Here is a 21362-nt window from a genome sequence, read left to right as displayed (position 1 = left end):
TGCAACTGTCTTTTTTTTAAATTTATGTATCGGTGAGCGTTTACAGGACATGTTTATATATGTAGTTTGTATGGCGCACTATAATTGGCCTGCATAAACTATAATAATACTTTATAGAATTTAACACACTGCTAAAGTATGTACACACAGGTGTCCTTGATGGGTCTGCAAGTAATAATATCACACCTACAGTGGGGTGATGTGCACAAGAGCTTTCTCTATTATGTTGTAAGAGGCGAATGTTAATTAAGGGTACTGGGATATGCTTACATACCACTTCTGAATAGTCGCTCGTAAAGGGGTGTCTACAAACACTGGGGTTGCTTTTTAGCACTGATCAAGTACATGACACCTCTTGACAATTAAAGTGTCTCTAGAAAAACCTACACGCCACATTCCTTTACTGTACAATATAAAAATGTGTTTCTTTCCGCAGGTTTGCTTCAACGTTATGCAAAAAACTCCCTGCCATATTCCTAAAACCCAGCGATACCAAAGGGGATGATGGACGGAGCGCTTGAGCAAATCAAACACTTACCCCCAGTCAACTGATCTGGGTTTAATACATCATCATTATTTAGCTCACTCCACCACCCCAGTTCAGACATGGCCATATGCAAATCAGTCTGACCCTGTGCCTCATGGGAACAGTCCAGCCCGAATTGCCAAGCCATGTCTTCCCTGGACCGGAAACAAGCATTCTGGGACCGGTTTCGGATTCATAATCCTCATCAGCCAGGCTATCTTAAATCCAGTGGTAGAGTGAGCAAGGGACCCATGTCTGGGCATACTCTGCCAACTTATGGAGAACAAAGCGATACCAAAGGGGATGATGGACGGAGCGCTTGAGCAAATCAAACACTCACCCCCAGTCAACTGATCTGGGTTTAATTCATCATCATTATTTAGCTCACTCCACCACCCCAGTTCAGACATGGCCATATGCAAATCAATCTGACCCTGTGCCTCATGGGAACAGTCCAGCCCGAACTGCCAAGCCATGTCTTCCCTGGACCGGAAACAAGCATCCTGGGACCGGTTTCGGATTCATTATCCTCATCAGCCAGGCTATCTTGAATCCAGTGGTAGAGTGAGCAAGGGACCCACGTCTGGGCATACCCTGCCAACTCACGGCGAACAAAGCGATACCAAAGGGGATGATGGACAGAGCGCTTGAGCAAATCAAACACTCACCAGAGTCAACTGATCTGGGTTTAATCCATCATCATTATTTAGCTCACTCCACCACCCCAGTTCAGACATGGCCATATGCAAATCAGTCTGACCCTGTGCCTCATGGGAACAGTTCAGCCCGAACTGCCATGCCATGTCTTCCCTGGACCGGAAACAAGCATCCTGGGACCGGTTTCGGATTCATAATCCTCATCAGCCAGGCTATCTTGAATCCAGTGGTAGAGTGAGCAACGGACCCATGTCTGGGCATACCCTGCCAACTCAGGGCGAACAAAGCGATACAAAAGGGAATGATGGATGGAGCGCTTGAGCAAATCAAACACTCACCCCCAGTCAACTGATCTGAGTTTAATCCACCATCATTATTTAGCTCATTCCACCACCCCAGTTCAGACATGGCCATATGCAAATCAGTCTGACCCTGTGCCTCATGGGAACAGTCCAGCCCGAACTGCCAAGCAATGTCTTCCCTGGACCGGAAACAAGCATCCTGGGACCGGTTTCGGATTCATAATCCTCATCAGCCAGGCTATCCTGAATCCGGTGGTGGAGTGGATGGATTAAACTCAGATCAGTTGACTGGGGGTGAGTGTTTGATTTGCTCAAACGCGTCATCCATCATCCCCTTTGGTATCACTTTGTTTGCCCTAAGTTGGTAGGGTATGCCCAGACGTGGGTCCCTTGCTCACTCTACCACTGGATTCAAGATAGTCTGGCTGATGAGGATTATGAATCCTAAACCGGTCCCAGGATGCTTGTTTCCTGTCCAGGGAAGACATGGCTTAGTAGTTTCGGGTCCAGGGTAACATAAATGCTGAGGTACTTAAACCTTACCGGTTCAATTTGTACCAGGGTGGCATGCTTCACCATTGGGTATGCTTCTCATCCAGACAGAGATACTGCTTGCCTGGATTGGGATTCGAAAATAGTAGTTCTTTGTGGAGCTCTTTTCCAGCACAAGAATGACAAATATTAAAAGGAATCGTCCAACTGAAAAATAAAATATATTTACCAGAAAGTCAACCAACTGCAATTTTTAAAGCTTGCTTATGCATGATTAGAATTTTTATGAAAAATAGGATGTTCAGGAAGTACACTTGGCCCACAAATCCTCTGGTCCCCATGTGTTGGCCTAATTAAACAGTCCCATGGAGGGTGTAAGGCCTTCTTCAGGGCCAGTGGATGCCTAATGTCAGTATCCCTAACCTGTTCACATGCCTGTCAAATACGAAAGTGTAAGATGTATGATGTACAATGCACAGGGCGCATTTTACCTTGCTGTTCTCACTGACGGATAACACGTAATCACCAGGGCAGGTGGCACTGTCCCGGACTAAGAAGGTTCCAGGGGGGTGCCCCATCAGCAGGGCTTCTGTTTCCGCTCTATCTACAGGCCCAAAATACCATTCAGATCTGTCTCCAAAGTTGGAACTCGCCTGACATTAAAAGACAGAAATGCAAAAAAAATCACATACACATTAGTAAGGAGAGGTGTGAGAATAATTGTATATTAGAATATCATTAGTAAAAATATTGTCTATCACGACCTTAATATCACTGACAAAAAATATTGCTCCATAAAATGTTAATGTTCTAATAGTAACTCCACTGGGGCAATACGTTTGTAAAACAATTATTTATGATACAACATTTGTACCTGGCAACATTATGGTTACAACATTCTGGTACCATAGTGCAAGAACATAGAAAGATTCATAGTAAGAAAGTAAATAGTTACTAGTTTTGCAAACAGGGAAGGTCAGGGTAATAAATTATTTATTACCTAATGAACTGTCTTCCTTGTCATAATCTTACTGAGTGGGATTTAGCTCCAGCAGGAGATAGGATTGCCTAACCCAATCTAAAATAAAATATTTTTCTTCTTCTCCTTAAAGCAGGGGTCTCCAAACCAGTCCTGGAGGGCCGGATCCATGCCAGATTTTTGGGATATCCCCATTGAGATACATGTAGTTATTTTAAAAATCTGGCATGGATCCGGCCGTCCAGGACCGGTTTGGAGACCCCTGCCTTAAAGCTTCCACTCTGGTTGGCTCCTACCCTTGCTGCCACCATAAAGACATTTGCAAATGATGATTAGTTCTGCCTTTAATATCTTCTGCTCCACCATCGTGCCCCCCTCATCCCAGATGAGGCTGAAACATTGCTTCTGTGATATATCATAAGCGTTCTAAGGCAGTAATTCTATAATAATAATAAATAATAATAAGAAGAAGAAATTTTACATTAACTTTGTATTGATTTTCAAGTACAGAGGAGCAAAATATCCAGCAAAAACACTAACAAATTGCCTGTGTCAGTTCTTTACCATGGACGCAGCCACAGAAATATGCATATAAATGTATTCCTATAATGTAAAACATCCACTATCTGTCTACGTTTTTCATTGAATCATCCCAGATCGACCTTGACAGTCATCTTTTCATGCCTGTGAACAGTGACACCCCTAAAGAGACCATGAACTATCGAAGTTGTCAGTCGTATCCGTCATATGCTAGTCCATAGATCATCTACAGTACCCCGTGTCCACTGTAAATATTCTCCTCTTTAACTGCTCCATAACAAGAGAAAACAATAAAAAAAATATAGGTCAGAAAAAACAGAAAGATCCTCCTCAGAAGGGCCAATGATCACTCCTGCTTGTTGGCATTGAATTAAGAATCTCTTCTGCTGTTTTTGACTATCATGAATCCAGACTTGAGTTGCATTAACCTTACTAAAAACTTAACCCACACCCCAAATCCACGCTCACTTTATCACCCTTCTCCACCAACAGTCAATAAACAGAGATAAAACAACAGTATCTTAGAGTGCTCCTGTCTAGTCACCACAACACTTGAAGTAAAGTCCAAATATCAACTTTCAGCTTACCAGGAAACCTGTCCCAACAATGTACTACACTGTTGAGTTTATTCCCGACCAATTGGAACCCCCACAAGACCCATCAATGTACTTTCAATAGTCCACACCTTTCAGCGCAGTAAGAAGCCACCTCATGCCTGATGGCAGTCTCCCCAAATCTTATAAAAAGCTAGCAAGTCATCATTCAGTTTATAGATTATTTGTTTGGTGGATGCTACTTGGTTGATTTTGCGTAATCAACCTTCAAAACCATTGTTATTTGTGCTGTCTTCCAATGATATAGCACACCCATTTTAGCCACTGCCAATACTGTAGCAAACCAACAACTTATCTATGGGTTGACTTCCAGGTATGGCAATATATATTGTACAAGAGCATTGCAGATCTGACTAAATCTCTTGTTACCTTACAGGTATTTTTCATTATCTTACAAATGTCATCCAAGTTAAACCCCAGCTTTTGGCGTTCCCTGATTATGTGGACTATATATTTGGGTGTTGATATCTCCACCATGCTGAGTTTGATGAGGGCCTGCCTTTTTAAGCTTATAAAGTGGGCCAGTGCCTCCTATGACATAGTTTTAAAAACTCCAGTTTCAACCTGGCTTCTCGTAGACATGTGTCATGGTTCTGGAAGAGTTCTGGCCAATCATCTTCATTGTGGTCAATTTGCAGTCTGCTCGACCATTATCTTTTAAGCTGGCACAGTACTGACTGTGATAAGGCACTTTCTATAATAATTTTGCACAATCCCGATGCCACCCAGTGAGGAAATGGGGTGTATTATATGGTGTGGTTGTGCGACCTCAAAACGTTATGTACTTACTGACCCCATTAGGTTCAGTAGGCTTTGTCTGTAAAACCCTCAGCTCAACCCTTGGTATCCATGGCACTAAGCAGCAAGACTTACACAGAGGAACAAGTGTAAAGCATTTAAACAACATCAAAATAAATTAAGATGAAATCGACACGATACTCAAGAAATCTGGCACCAATTTATAAAAATAGACTGTATTTTTATATTAATGTAGACTCTAGAATGAAAAAGAAGTACCGGAGGGTTCCTGAGAAGTATATTTTACAAGCAATAATAAATCAAAGCAATTTCACTCAGCTGCGAATAAGCTTTGCCAAAGTCAATGAATTGGGCACTTAGCAACCTTTTTGAAATAAAACTAGGTACCAATCATTGCGGTCTGTTAGAAGTACTTGAGACAACCAACTCCAGCAGGGAGCTTGTCAGGGGGTCAGCAATGTCCTCAAGAACAGTTATGTTCACAGAGGAAGCAGTCCTTCAACAGATCCATGGCACTTTTTCTGCGGTGCAATGGATCCTATTGAGTGGTCCTGAAGCAAGGAATGAAGGATGCTTAAGATGCTCTAAGGATGCTTTGGATGCGAAGCTGTCGACAGGGGTCTTCCTGCGAGGATTCTTCAGTCCACAAAAATGGTGATGGAATCCTGGTTGCAGGGTCGATGTCTCATAAAGTAATCTCTGGTCTGGCCGAAGTCCAGTCACCACTGGACTACTGGTTGCCCCTTGTCGCGGTCACAGGCCAATCCTTCCAGAGTCGATAAATCGCCTACAGAGGGTCTTAGCAACTCTCCAACAGAACTGCCGGGGTCTGAAAACTTGGGTGCAACTCTGTGCATCAGATCTTGGTACTCTGTGCTGCTCGGCTGCAGTGGTAGCGTCTTCAAGACTTTGGGCTGCGAACTTGCCCAAGCAGGCTTCTTTATCTGTTGTGTCCCTGTCCTGCAAACAAGAGGTCAATCGGATAGCCCTCAAAGTTTCTTTTGACTTGACCGTCTCTGTGGGCAGCTTTTCCTAGAGCAGGACATGACAGGCACGTCCCTCTCCTTTCTAGCCACAAGATGCAGTCCTCGTCGGTGCAGCCTCTCTTTGCTTCTTCCTCAGTGCAGCAGGGCAGTCCTTTTCTGATCCTTCTTCCAAGTCAGCCGAGATCTAAGGTCTGTGTGCCAGCGATGCCCTCTTTATGCTCAGAATGAGCCCTCAAGGCAGCATGTGGTTGGTAGCCAGTGGACTACCAGGTTTCCGCCCACCTGGTGATCACTTCCTGTGGAGTATGGGATCTGGCTATCTCAAGATGCACCATTCTACCCATTCCCAAGATGGCGAGATTCCTCTCTTGGTGCTCAGACCTTCCTAGCCCACCCTCCATCAGGGCTAAAGGCCCCTTGGGAAACCAGTTTGGCAACAGAGTTCCCCCTCTGCTTCCTTTGTCAGCATGTCTACCTCAACAATAGGGCAGTCTTGCTCCTAGTGTTACACATCTGCAATTCAAAGGCCGCTTCACCTTTGAAGCCTGCCTTTTGGGCCTAACACCCAAGTGGATTCCTGCAGGAGGGAGCTAACACCTTCCTGGCCTGCAAACTCTCGTTGTACCCCTTCCCGAGAGTCATTAACACGTCTCTCTAGGAAGGTAGAAGGCTGTCTTGTGGAGAAGGCTCCATGTGTCCCGTGAAGGCACACGATTTTTAAAGGCAACAAAGTGGCAGCTTTGCTAAAGCTGCGCACTGCAACAAGTTACATTAATTCCAACTTGAACTACAAGTCGGGCCTAATATAGCACATTGTTTGATACATTGGAATTCCCACTTTGGTCGCACTGTTCAGGAGTTAGCACTGCTGACGGGTCAACGTGTAGCACTGTACTCGCCAATTTGGCTACCAAGCCTTTCCACAGTTAAAACAGTTGATTCGCATGCTTTACTGTCAGCACAAGTAAAGTACATGTCCTTCCTGTGTCATATGTTGTACCCTGCCTTTAGGGCTCGGTAGGCCTACCAGAGGGGTGCCATATACATATGTCCAGGGGAAGTGGTGGCTTTGCCATTGCTTTCAATTGCAAAGACAGGCTAGCAGTGCACAAATGGTCTACTAGTCTGAAGTGGCGGACTAGGAGACTTGTTATACTTGGGGGTCGACCATGGTAGCACAATCAGTGCTGCAAGCCCTGTGGTGCCCCTCTAATGTACATGCCCTGGGTACCAGGGTACTATTACAAGGAACCTACAGGTAAGTTAAGAATTCCTATTGAATATAGCCAATTCAACATACAGTTTAGGTGCAGGGCATTGGCACTGAGGTCTGGTTAGAAGGCTGCAGTGCTCTCTCAGAGTCGAAATACCAGCAGCATAAGTAGAAAAATGGGGGGGAGACCATACAAAAAGAGGCAGTTCCTTGCATGGTCCCCTCCTAGATAAAAGGTGATGTGCAACTAACCCTTGCCCTGGTGAGTCTCATCATCTTAGTCAAAGAATCTGCATTGGCCTTGTCAGTCCCAGGTCTGTGTTCCACTGTGAAGTCTATGCCCTGTAGGAAAATGGGCCACCTTAACAACTTGAAGTACTCTCTTCTCATCTGCATCAGCCATTTGAGGGGTCTGTGGTCGGTTTGAACTTTGAAGTGAGTCCCAAACAGGTAGAGTCATAGCTTCTTCAAAGACCAAACCACCTCAAAGGCTTCCCTCGCAATGTCACTCCAACACTGCACCCTAGGAAGAAGTCACCTGCTGATGAAGACAACTGGCTGATCCTGGCCCAAATCAGTCTCCTGTAACAACACTGCACCTATCCCATGTTCAGAGGCCTCGGTCTGGACAATAAACTTTTTAATGAAGTCAGGGTCCTTCAAGACAGATGCTGAGCACAGTGCTTCCTTGAGAGTGACAAACGTCTTTTAGCACTGCTCAGGCCAAATAACATTTATGGGCTTCCTTTTGAAGGTCAAGTCAGTTAATGGTGCCAGTATGGCACTATAACCCTTCACAAATCTTCTGTTATACGCAGTTAGTCCTAAAGAGGCTATGACCTGGGTCTGGGTTTTAGGAGACTCACAAGCCAGGATGGTCCGGATCTTGGGCTGGAGAGGTTGTACATGGCCTCCACCAGCTTGGTGGTCCAGTTACACAATAGAGCCCTACCCTATCTGGCACTTACTTGCCTTGATAGTCAGGCCTGCCTGTTGCAAGGCCTGAAGCACTTCCTTGAGGTGGACGCAGTGATCCTCCCAGGTGGAGCTGGATACAGCAATATTGTCAAGATAAGCTGCACTAAAACTCTCCAGCCCTGACAGTACACCAACCTCTACAAGGTGGCATGGGCAATCTTCAACCCTAAGAGCATCACTTTAAATTGAAAGTGGCCTTGAGGTGTGGAGAAAGAAGACCTCTCATTGGCAATCTGCCAATAGCTGAAGATCAGGTCAAAGGTGCTCAGATACTTAGCTGCCCCCAACTTATCAATGAGCTCATCAGCTCTTGGAATGGGGTGCCATTAATAAAAATGGGGTGACCCAGAAAAAGTTAAAGGACCTGGGTATCAATTAGTATAGGCAACAAAGTGGCGTGGGTGGATTGATTCAATCACCCTACAAGTACTTGGGTCGAAACGTCGACGATAATCCCCTTCTGGGCTTGGCACCCCTGATACCCCCTTCCCCCGACAAAGGTCACAGATGAACTCCCACTGTGACACAACAGAACTATGAATATTTTGGGGCAGGCCCGCTACAGTCACTAAGGATGGTTTAACCTTAAAGTTATCATTTGATCAAAGTGATCGTTCCCTTTCTTCACTATTTTTCTAGACCTTCTTGGTCCCTTTTTCCACATGAGCACTTACCTCATCACTTCTCTTGCACGCCACTTGGCAGTAACCCCCTCATTTTAAATATAAATTTGTGTATGTATATCAATGAAAAATATGTGCTTAAATGGAGATTAAAACTGTTTTAATCACACCTGCGGTCATTGTGATTGAATTATCTACGAGTACATTGGGCTGTCATTGTTCTTTTCCCCTGTTTTCTTTTTGTTTTCTATTGCAGGATATATTCAAACGAGGAGTAATACTTATGGTATTAATGTAAAATAACTGTCAATGTCTAGGACCATTGTTGTCTATACTACTTGGAATGGGGTGGGCATCAGGCTTAGTGACTGCATTGAGGACCCTGTAGTCCGCGAAGAAAATCAGCTCATGGTTTCTCCCTTTGGGTTTGGGCACCAGTAACACTGGGCTGGCTCATGCACTACTGGGATGGCCAATGGACTACTTGAGGGCTTAATCACTGCCAGCTCCAACATCTTGGCCTTGACCAGGTCAGACAATCCGTAAATGTTACTCTTGACAGGCAATCTGCCACCAGTGTACACATCATGGGAACACCATTTTGTCTGATATGGGGTCAGAGAGAACAGCCCAACAAACTACTTCATCAGTTGATATCAGTCCCTTTGAATGCTGGTCTATCAGTGTGGAGGACAGAACTACTCCCTCCACAGCTTTATCTTGGGCATTAGCAGATAGGAGGTCTGGAAGAGGGCCACTCTCATCTTCCTCGACTTCATCTGTTACCATCAGCATGGTGATGTCTGCCATCTCATGGTGTAACTTGAGACTACCTATATAAATCACCCTGTGAGTACCTAAGTCCACCAAGTAGGTGACTTCCTCCTTTTTTCTCCAAGATGGGGCAGGGTCCATTTCACTTGTCCTGTAAGGCTCGGTGTTCTACAGGCTTTAAGACCTACACCAACTGTCTTGGTTGTATTCCACTATAGAGTACTTTTGGTCATACCAATGCTATGCAAACTTCTAGCTAGCCACCAAATTCTTATTTGCCTTTTTCATGTACTCAGTCATTCTTGAGCGAAGGTCAAGCACATAATCCTATATGTCCTGCTTAGGTTCTTTGAGGGGTACTCCCACCCTTCCTTAACCAAGCTAAGTAGACCTCTTACAGGGTGTCCAAAGATTATCTCAAATGGACTGAAGTCAAATCTTGTTTGGGCACCCTTCCTTTAATCTAATAACAGGCTTGGAAGGAAAATGTCCAATCTCCTCCTGAGATTCTCAGGCAAACCCATGATCATACCTTTCATGGTTTTGTTGAATCTCTCAACTAAACCATTACCTTGGGGATGATATGGGGTGGTGAACTTGTAACTCACTCACTCACATTCCTCCCACGTTGCCTTCAGATAGGCTGACATGAGGTTTGTGCCCCTATATGAAATTACCTCCTTAGGGAACCCAACCCTGGTGAAGTTTCCAAGGAGCGCTTTAGCTACTACAGGGACAGTGGCTGTCTTAAGTGGAATGGTCTCCAGGTACCTAGTGGCATTCACCTCTACTAATACCATGAACCTGTTTCATGACACTGTGGGTGGCTGTAGAGGACCAGCAATATCCATCCACACTCTCTCAAAGGGGGCCCCACTAGGGATGGGCCGAGTTTGCAGAGTTGTACTCTGCGGATCTCCGCCAAGTTGCTTAAGAACTTTGCAATATTCCCCGGAGTTCCGCCTACTCCTCCTAAGTAAAAGCAATTGTCATCGGTGGAGGATGAGAAGCCCGGATATCCAGGAGATACCCCTGCGAGAGTGGGTTACGTATCAGAACAAAGTTAAGAAGCCCCTAAAGTCCGTTTATGAGGGCACTTTCAGTCACTTGGTTATGGCTCCCTGCACCATAGGGACTTGTGGGTCATGGGGTCACACTATCACAGAGGTGTTGCTGCTTTGTCTCCCTCTGCTCTAGTCACCTGGGACCGATCTCCCCTGGCCGTCACAGCTATGGTTACGGACCTGGAGAGTGAGTACCAAGATTCCAGCACAATGGAAGAGGAGCTAGGACCGGGGCTCCTACCATCAACAATAGAGCCGCCGAGTATGGGAGTAAAAGTTTCTTCAAGTAATCATAATAGGGGTGAAAAGGGGGGATACCACAGGTCGCTAGTGGAGCGCTGAGGGTGCACCATGTCTGATGTCAGGGCCATGCTGGTCGAGCCCCACTTCTTCGTCAGGAACTACGAGAAGGGATTGGAGTGGTACAGGTGAATCTGTGTGTTAATGTGCTGAATGCCTTGGGTGTTTAAATGTGAGCATTAAAGCACTTCATGACCTCTGACCCTCTGTCTGGATGTGTACTATGATGCTATCCAATATGGCCCTACATTGTTGTAAGATTATTATCACAGATTTCCTAATGGCCTCCTTCTAGGCCCATGCACTCGGAAAAACTGCTTTGCCACTGGCTTGGCGGGTCACACAAGAGTGAAAAAACTCCTTGGCCTCATCAGACATTTGAGGCCAGAGGAAATTGCTGACCAGCCTTTCCCAGGTCTTGGTCTGCCCCAGGTGCCCGGGCAATGGGAGATTCTGGGCTCGGTTATGGAGGAACAGTCTGTACTGTTGAGGGACCACAAGTCTCCAGGATGCCCCCTAGTTTGGGGTCCTATGGCACTCCTCCCAGTATAAAAAAAAACAAAAAAAACAAAAAACAAGAGAGGCACTAAGAGTCTATGAAGTGAAGAACTGACAGGACCAGATTGTGTCCAGTATGAGTGTTCAGATCAAACCGTTGATCTTGAGCACATGACACTATTATGTCATAGAGGTGAGGAAAGGAAGATACAGGGTTTAGAAAGTTAGAACATAGTACCCATCCGCCCACTCATCAGTGGAATTTCGTCATCTGGTTTGGTGAAAAGAAAGGTGTCCTATGGGCTTCTCCTCAGGGAGAGTCTGAGGTAGCCAAATGTTGGACCCTTAAGAACCACATCCAACCAACAGAGGATAGTGTGTGAGTGGAAGGGGCAAATAAATTTGCAGTGCTCAGAAAAGAAAAGAAAAGGAAACTAATCCTAGTGATTCAAAATACCTACTTTGATGACATAAGAAAACTTTTATTCGGTGTGACCATCAAAGTGGTATCGTTAAAAACAGTATGCTGATAGCATGTAAGGAATTGCTATCTATCATGTATGTTAATCGGTCGACATGTTTCAGCCTATACCGGCTTTCTTCAGGACCTATGATGAGCTACTGCAACATATACTTATCGTGAGTTGGAACTTGAACATGAACAATCTCCAACAAATGAAGGTGTATCTCCTCCCCAATTGTAGGGAGAAAAAACCTCACCTCGCCTGGCAACAGCTCAGGTTGGAAGGAGGCCACGCACTCTCCGTCGTTACCTCGGGTAGAATCCTGAGCCGAGGGAGAACCTCCCCCTCCCCCTCGGCTCAGGATTCTACCCGAGGTAACGACGGAGAGTGCGTGGCCTCCTTCCAACCTGAGCTGTTGCCAGGCAAGGTGAGGTTTTTTCTCCCTACAATTGGGGAGGAGATACACCTTCATTTGTTGGAGATTGTTCATGTTCAAGTTCCAACTCACGATAAGTATATGTTGCAGTAGCTTATCATAGGTCCTGAAGAAAGCCGGTATAGGCTGAAACATGTCGACCGATTAACATACATGATAGATAGCAATTCCTTACATGCTATCAGCATACTGTTTTTAACGATACCACTTTGATGGTCACACCGAATAAAAGTTTTCTTATGTCATCAAAGTAGGTATTTTTAATCACTAGGATTAGTTTCCTTTTCTTTTCTTTTCTGAGCACTGCAAATTTATTTGCCCCTTCCACTCACACACTATCCTCTGTTGGTTGGATGTAGTTCTTAAGGGTCCAACATTTGGCTACCTCAGACTCTCCCTGAGGAGAAGCCCATAGGACACCTTTCTTTTCACCAACCCAGATGACGAAATTCCACTGATGAGTGGGCGGATGGGTACTATGTTCTAACTTTCTAAACCCTGTATCTTCCTTTCCTCACCTCTATGACATAATAGTGTCATGTGCTCAAGATCAACGGTTTGATCTGAACACTCATACTGGACACAATCTGGTCCTGTCAGTTCTTCACTTCATAGACTCTTAGTACCTCTCTTGTTTTTTGTAGTAGTAGTTGGGGGACAAGGTACTTATATTGTCTATAAACTAACTCCCCTAGGACCCCCCAATACTCTGTTGTATTTTTGTTTTTTACTCCTCCCAGTATACCTTCTTGGTACCACTGGTATCTCCTTCTGCCTGTTTGACAGCCAACAGTTCAGGTATTTCAGAGTGGGACAGGTCCTTTGTCCATTTATTGGGTCCTCCCTAGAAGGACCCCCTTCTCCTTGAAGTTCTGCCAAGTCTGAAAGGTTTCTAGGAGCCAGCTTCTCTTCAGGCAAAAGACCTTACCCCTGTGGTAGGCTCCTTCTCGGCTTGTGGACCTTTGGAGGCCGAGCTACCAGTCTTCCTGTCCCTCTTCTTGGCTTTGGCGTCCTGATCCATAGTTTTAGGCTCTGGGATCACTTGACACTCTCTCAGGGCCTTCTGTCCTCTGGTTGAGACATACACCTGTTGGAATTGGCCCTTTTTGCAGGTTCACCCCTAAACTTTTTGCATTTTTCCCAGCCTTTTTCTCTGTGTAGTGTTAGTGGGTTTAGGCCTCTGGGCACTTTAGCACTGTGGTTCAGTGTAAAATGTGTGTGCTCTGTGTTACATTTAGTGAGAGGGGCCTGCCCTCACATAGGAATGCATGGGAGATTCCCTGCTCAGTGTGTGTCAGTGGTAATTCCTGTAATGAGAAGAGCAGTATGGTCAAGTCTGGTATGTATGAAATTGTGAAAAGAAATGCTGTGCAATGGGGTGCGCAGATTTATTATGACTATGTAAGAAATGCCACTTTTACAAGTTGGCATTTCTGTGTGCTATGTGTCTGCCTGCTGGATGTGAATTGCATGTCTGGTTTTGGAGGGACAGGGCAAGCTGAGCCAGATGTGGATTGAATAGAGAGGTCTGCACTTGGAGTATGGGGAGGGGTGCCGCTTTGATCTGAGCAGGGCTGTGCTTGGCAAGGTGAATGATGGCTCCACCTCCCACTGTGTGTCTGATGCAGACCCCCTCTTCCTCAAAGGCAGGATGCAGCCTTGAAAACAAAGTGCTCCAGGACTACACCGAACTGGTTCTGGCTTGGTTCAGTGACTTGTGACTTTTGAGAACAAAGACTTTTGGTGAGATAAATATAGGGGCTGTGACCCCATGAGGTGGTTCAGTCCTGGTGTGCTGACCCTGGTGGGGAGTGCTGCTGCTGGGGCCCAGGGGGGGCTGCCAGGAGGACTTGCCTCCCTGGGCCCTGCATTGCCCCTTTAAGTACTTATCCTTTTTGCTGCAGGACCTTTTCCTGCTTCTAGTGCCTTGTGAGTGCTACGTTTTATTTGATCTTTCTCCCAAGGGAGAGCATGTGGGCTTCTGCAGTGCTGCGCTGCATGAGGAGGAAGAGGGAATTGCCGGAGTAGGGATTTTCCCCCGAGCTGCAGAGGAGCGAGTGCCGACCCCCCTTTATGCTGATTTTTGATGCGGGTGCTCACCCCGCGATGTCCGCCCTAGCAGGGGCCCACCCCGCTTTTTGTCGTTCTATGCCGAGGGAGCTTATCCCTCCTTGCCGCCACGAAGAAGAAAACCCGACCACGGCCCGCCTGGTTGTGGGCGGGGCCTTGTGGACGGAAGCGAAAGAGGCGGGAAATGGCAGCTGCGTTCAACGACCGAGGCGGGAGCCTACCCTGCGCCGGGACGTGCTGAGAAGGAGACGGGATGCCTAGCGGGGCTCCCGTGAACGGGTGGGAGTCCCGGTGCCCAAGCAAGAAGAGCATCCCGTGGAGCTTGAGGCAGAGGAGGTTCGAGGCACATAGTCGGTGCCTGCCCCTGCATTACGGGAGAAGTGGCCCAAGTCCCGAGTGCTGAGAGTAGCGAAGACCGGGCACAGAGGACACGCGCAGAGAGCCTGGTAAGAGAGAGCTTGATGTTGTCCCTTTAGTTTTAATTGCTGAGCGGGCCCGCCGTTGCGGGGCGCTCCAACAAGGCGGGCATGGTTTGTTTTGAGAGTCTGTGTGTTGCTCCAACGTGGTGCAGAATTATTGTTAAAAAGGCCCAGAGGGGCCGTGCTTCCCACCCAGGTGGCCATTTGTCTACAGCTGCCCGCTTGCGAGAACGCGGGCAGCTGCCACACTTTGGGGGCTATTGTATCTAGAGAGAGCCCCAGTTTGGGCCCAGAAGGCACAGTGATGCCAGGCCCCGGTTCTTTGATATTCACAGCTGCACCGCACCAGCACGGGTAGCTGCAACATTATTGCATAACTGTTTGGAGGGCATAGTGGTACCAGGCCTCATTTGATATTCACAGCTGTGCAGCACTTAGTGTCAGCTGCCACGTTTAGACCATTCCATCTTTGGGGCATGCTCGCTGGGAGATAGGAATGAGATGCACTCCCCTGTCTCAGTATTTTCACATCTGCGCAGAACTTAGTGCCAGCTGCAACGTTTAGGTCAGCGCAATACACGCACTTGGATTCTGCTGCCTCAGCAGTAGCCCTGACATTTTGGACATTTTGGACATAGGGCATTTGAGCCCCTTTGAGAAGACCAGTTGGCCAGGGGGACTGTTAGGTTTATAGGGTGCAAGGCCCTAATATGATTTATGTTGTGCTAGGAAATGTGATGCATGTATTATGATTTACGCACCCTGATTTATGCCTCTAATGCGGTTTTATGATTATGAGGTTTTGCAAACTGTGTTAATGTCTGAGTTATTCCCTACTGTGGTTTATGCTAATGAGATTATTTTGTAACTTGAGTTATGCTCAGGAGGGTATGGTCTAATATGTTTAGGCTTATGAGGTTGGTGCAGAATATATTTCACGCCTAATGTGATACTGTGCATAATAGGATTGACGTTACAGGATGATGCTGAGTACAGTGTTGGCCAGTAATTACTGGTTGTGTTCTATGCTTAGTATATGTTCTACATTTACTATCTTTACTAAGTGATGGTTCTGACAGTGGTCCAAGTGGCCCTGTCATGTGTATATAATCCCCTGTAAATATTGCCCAGTGAAAGTTGGCACAATGTATATTGTGTGATTACTATTCTAACGTGTTTTATGATAAAACAAAGGCTATTTTTTATATAACCTTGTGTGGATTTTCCTTTTGTGGTGTGCCTAGTATGTTGTTGCTGTGTGGGTTGCACAAATGCTTTACACATGGCCTCCGGGATAAGCCTGACCGCTCGTGCATGTGACATCCCCCTTCTGTGCCATGGCAGGGGGGCAGTCAAAGCACACCCCTGCCTTCGAGGAGTCATACTTCGTACAATGATATCTGTTCCCCTTTGACTGGAATGTGGTCTGGACTCCCGCCTCCTGGGGTGGTTTTGGGGACTCTTAGGAGACATCTTACTTTGTATCCTCCCCCCTCTTTCTTCTGAGAGGGGGCCCAACCACGTTTCTTCTGCTCACCACCCAGAGTTTTTTTAGGGACCCTGTCCTTACGCACTCATCAGCTATCTTGCTCAGTTCCCTGGGGCTAGACAACTTAGAGTCCACCAGATTCTGGTGCAACTTCTCTGAATGACAATTTGCTAAAATGTGCTCCTTAACTAACAGATTGGAGAGCCCTTGAAATGTATCCACTTTGTTGACTTTAATCCATCCATCTTGTGCCTTAACTGAGGTGTCAACAAAGTCTACTCATGACTGTGTAGCGTCCTTCAAAAGGGACCCAAGCTTCTTCCTCTACTCTTCAGGAGTTAACCCAAAAAACTCAACAAGGGCTGCCTTCATTTGGGTGTAGGATTCAGCTACCTCCTCCCTTAGTGTAACTAGCTTATCTTTACCAACCCCTGGTACTAACTCTCACAGAAGTGTTCAGTGTTGTGTCCCAATCTTCCTCATCTTGAGAGCTCTCTCTTATGAGGTCAACCACTAGAAAGTGTCATCCCATGGAACATAGCTAGGGACAACCCCTTTGAGAAACCTTACACCAGGGGCACCTCCATTAGCATCTCTAAATCTGCTGCCACCGTTTTCTCTGGGCTCCAGGCCCAGCCTGTCCCTCCTTTCTTCTATTGTCAGGCTCCTATTAGCCAGATCTATTGCCCTCTCCTCCAAGTTTAGAGCTGCCATGCTCTACTGTGTAGAGCTCTGGACGAGTTCAGAGCCAGCCAGGCTGTGTGCCCTAGGGACCTTCCTGGACCCTCCACGGGGGGCAGTTTGCTGCCTGCCCAACTGGCTCCACTCAACAGGCGGTGGTTATCTTCTAACTCCTCTTCATCCCCACTAACTTGGGTAATTCCTTCCTCGGGCATAGGGATACCTTGTGAGTTTCCTCCCAGGATCTCAGGACCTTAATAAAAGCAGGTGTCTTGGCTTTAGCTCCCATGAGGACTTTCCTTTCTGCACAAATGCCCTCAGATCATCTCTCTTGTGTGAGAACAGATTTGCCAAATTGAGCTCCATGTCTCCTTTGCTGTAAAAGGGGATCCTGCTTTGTTAAATAACTTGGGGAAACGTTTTCCCCCTTGATTTGAACTTAAAGGAAGCTTTTCCGAACTTTTCCAAACTCGCCTCTACTCCTTGGTAATGTTTTTGCAACTTTTTGGAGACAACAGTGTTCACTAAAAATGCTTTTTGGCTGCAGGTGCTTTTCTAGGTGTCTTCCTAAGCAGATTCTCAGAGGTCTTAACTTCAACAACTGTATGATACGATGAAAGACAAGTTCTGGATCCCAAAGTTGCCACCAATGTGATAGTGTTTTATATATGCTCCCCCCCCCCATAACTATGCCCCTGCTTATCTTTCTTCCACTTCGCCTGTCTGATTGCTGAGCCTTTCTCTCCTATTGCTTTTACTCCCTCTTCTTCCGATACAGGTTTTCTCTTCCTTTTCTTTTTCTTCTTTCTTCCTGTACTGTCCTCTCTTTCTTTTCTCCTTTTGTCTCTTTTTCTCTCTTCTCCTTTCCACTCTTTTATTTTCCTTTTTTCCTATCACTTCCTGTTGAACCGTTATTTTATAGCCAGTTTTTTATACCTTATGTTCTTTCTCATTCTGTTCTCATGTATTATTTTATTATCTTGTATTGTGTTTCTCTTAAAACCAAATAAACATTTCCTAAACTGAAAAGAGCTTAGGTTTAGGACCTAAGAGTTTCTTAATCAAGTAAGCAAGATTACCAAGAATCATGTTGCTTGGACTAGAAATGTCTTTTACCTTTGGAAACAGACTGAAATAGAAGCGGGAGCCATGGCAAAATTTGCACTCAGACAATTCATTATGGTAAAATTGTATTCGTCCTTTGCTCAAGAAGCTGAATTGTAAACAAGTTATACCAGCTTCTTGGCTTTTCAGCTCTTACCAGATGTTAATGTCTGTGATTCTCTTGCTTGTTTCTTGTGGGATCAGTAAGAGCTAGGAGTCTAATGGGGTGTGTATAAAATGTTTTCGGTTGTTTTTACTCTATCTATTATGGTTTGTATTTTTTTTAAACCCAATATAGATGAATTGACTGACTCACTGCTTGTATCTTACACCTAGAGAGACAGATTAGGAACTGACTACAAATATCTTGGCTTAGTTTATGTATTAAGGTGTTCAAATTATCTCCTACCAAGTTCACTCAAAACACTCTGATGTGTACAATTTCTATAGAAGGCCCTAAACGCAGATACAATATGCACCAGGTGTGTGAGCAACACTCCCTATTAATTTCTGATGGCTGCTATTGTATGCAAGGCTTTCTATTGCCATAGCTGGAAAAGCCCACAGGCAGCCTGCTCTTTTGTCTCTTTCATAGTATCTTTGTCTCAAGTCAAACAAAACCTTTTCTGTACGTGAAATGTATAGTTCATTGAGTTTGAACTTCTTATGCAAGAGAGCTTTAAGATGTTCTTGTCAATGTACCTTGTTGTCTTGGGTTGTGAGATTTGTTAACAGCTAGCAATAGCTTTTCTTTTCATATTGGTGGAATCTCACATTGACTCTCCTCTTACACAGGCTTTACCCACCTCCCAGGAGATGAGGTGATGAAACTGAATGCTAGTTCTCCTCCAGGCACCTCCTCACGAATCCAAACACTTTATATTGAGCTTCAGGAAGTTTAAATCTATAGCGATTAAATCACCATTGACATAATGGAGGTGAAGAAATATCCAATGCTAATAGCAGTTGTACTGCATTGTGATATAAGATGTGATTTTGTACAATTTACATCTTTGTTACACATTTTAAAAGATAGGCTGTCACTAAGTAAAAGATTATTTTAGTCCCTGTACCATGCACATGAGAAGTGAATGTTTAGTCTCAAGCAGTGGAATGCACCAGTCTCCAAGGGTCCACCACGGAATGGTCAAACATCAGGTCATTCAATACATGACTATCTCTGTGGTAGGTGTCACATGGTGACCAGATTTATCCAGTGTGGTGTCTAACACAAGGTTACAGTCTCCTCCTTAAAGCACCTTCGATCTTGGCATTGGGAGTAGTATTCTGTCTAGTGCATGGAAAAGCCGTTTTTTATAGAGCCTAATGTCAGTGTCCAGTGTTGATTCATGGTATTGATGAGTATAAAATGACTATCAAAGTCAGACCAAGTATTGAGCACTCTTATTGGTAATCCTTTGCAAATCAAAATAGCTACTCCCTTATACAATATGTTTTTTCCGATGAGGTCTCATCATCAGGACCAGGTTTATATAAAGCATAATATCACTTTCAGCTTAGGAGAGATGAGTCTCCTAGATTAAAGCCACATCAGGACAGGGCCCATGGTGGAATGATAATTTTTACTTCTGTTAGACCTGTCTGGCCCTTTGCGTAGTCCCTCCAATTTATTATTTATTTTGTCCCCTTTTTGCCCCTCATACCTTTGTATCTTTTTGTGCCCACTAAGTTTTTATGGTGTTGGTCTGGGGGTTAGGTGCTCTTTTGCCCTCATAGCTTCTCACCTCAGGCCTAGATGCCTTTCTTGACAGGAATTCCCAGAGATCTACAAAATGGTGGCTACCAACTGCCACAACTGCCAACCCATGAGGGAACTCCCATAGGATAGCATTGAGGCCTTCTACAATCTTCTGGATCCTGATGGACCCTGTGTGGCCAGCCTATAAATAGGACAGGGGCCAGGGAGCCCTTTTGTAATTGAGTGACCAGAGAACAGGAGGAGTGAGGCGCTAGCGTGGGGAGGTAGACACTGTAGGGAATCTGACTGACCGGCGGGCCAGCAGCGATCCTTGTCTGATGTGCCCTCCATCTGTGCAGTAGTGTGGCTCACTGGTTAGAGGCGGCAGACCCGAGAGCAGAGGACGGCCCGGGACCAGGGTTCGATTCCCGACGCGGCAGGTTTCTGGACCAGGGTCAGCGGACTCGATAATTCTTTCGCATCGGTGCCCACTCTGATCAGCGATCACACTTGGCAACTCTGGGCATAAGCTTGCCTCATCTGCACTAACGGCCCCACCAGACCGCCGGGGATGCCTGGTCTCACCCTGGAGATACCCATTAAGGGACCATCTCTCAGGGAAACCAGGAAGGGTTTCGCAGCGGTCGAAGCGCGGAGATACTCCTCCGGGAGTCGATCCTAGCGCTATATAAACTTGCAATTAATTAATTAATCTTCTGACCAAGCCCTACCTGGGAACTGGATCCCAACTTGAACCACACACTTGGGCTCATGAGGAGTTAATGACCGGTGACTCTTGAGAAATTACCCCCAAGTGATTCCTGAGCGCTGTGGCACTGACGAGGGAGACTCGTTGTGAGGAAAGTCCCACAGACGGCCTGCGGCGTTATGAACTAGTTTTGTGGTTCTAGGGAAGGTAACGGAGAAGAGGACCCAATCGGGGTTCCGGCCTTACCGTGAGGTTGTAGTGGAGCATTTGGGCGTAGAGCGTCCCCTGAACCCTGACGTCTCCTGCGAGGTGCCCGAGCTGCCTGCGAAGAGGTTCCCGGCGGAGCTGACAGGATGCGGGGCGGCAGAGGAAGTGCATCTTCGGCAAGATATTGGATGGAGGAGGCGGGGAGAAGCAGACGGAGGCCGGCTGGGGGCGGAGTCCATCAGCCGTGAAGTAAACACTCCAGAAGATCCGGCTGACGGCACGACGTCCAAAGGAGGCTGTGGCGGCTGTCGAGCAGCAAGACGAGTGAGGCCGTGGAACAACTGAGAGCACCAGCGGGACGGACGGTATCAGGTCCGGTAACGAATTGAAGTCCGTGTGGCCATCTAGCAAAGAGAACAAGTAAGCGGGAAGCTCGTTGGGCGGGAGGTGTGTCGAGTAATCTGCCTTGAACACATCGTCTCTGCCGAACAGCCCAAGGAACAGAGTGCAAATCAACCCTGACTGACTCATTTACAATTACTCACTTGAGCGGACCGGCCCTCGGTGGAGGCGGGGGAAAAACTTCTATTTACAGCTGTTGTATGCCAAAAAGGGAGCAGGGCCACGTAGTTGAAGGAGAAGGGGTTGAGTGAGGGTTTAGAGCTCATGTACCCATTGATTGTTTACTGCGGGATCTTTTGTTATGTTATTAAAAATTTATAAAGCGCACATACGCCCGAGGGCTTCTTGGCGCTAGAAAAATAAAAAACATAACAAAG

At 46.1% G+C, this 21362-nt stretch overlaps 1 protein-coding gene across 2 annotated transcripts in view; it reads right to left on the bottom strand.

The window, feature by feature from the left end:
* Positions 1–21362, bottom strand: part of LOC147703642 (crk-like protein) — a 136882-nt gene that overhangs the window by 38603 nt on the left and 76917 nt on the right. For both annotated transcript variants that reach the window (XM_086931980.1, XM_086931981.1), the window contains exon 3: positions 2469–2630. In XM_086931980.1, the coding sequence (XP_086788106.1) occupies positions 2469–2630 (162 nt within the window). The remainder of the gene's footprint in view (positions 1–2468; positions 2631–21362) is intronic.

Source organism: Lissotriton vulgaris, chromosome 7 (assembly GCF_964263255.1).
Source record: "Lissotriton vulgaris chromosome 7, aLisVul1.2, whole genome shotgun sequence".
NCBI classification, from domain to species: Eukaryota; Metazoa; Chordata; class Amphibia; order Caudata; family Salamandridae; genus Lissotriton; species Lissotriton vulgaris.
The sequence above is the reverse complement of the archived record's forward strand: the minus strand, read 5'-3'. Positions and strand labels throughout refer to the sequence as shown.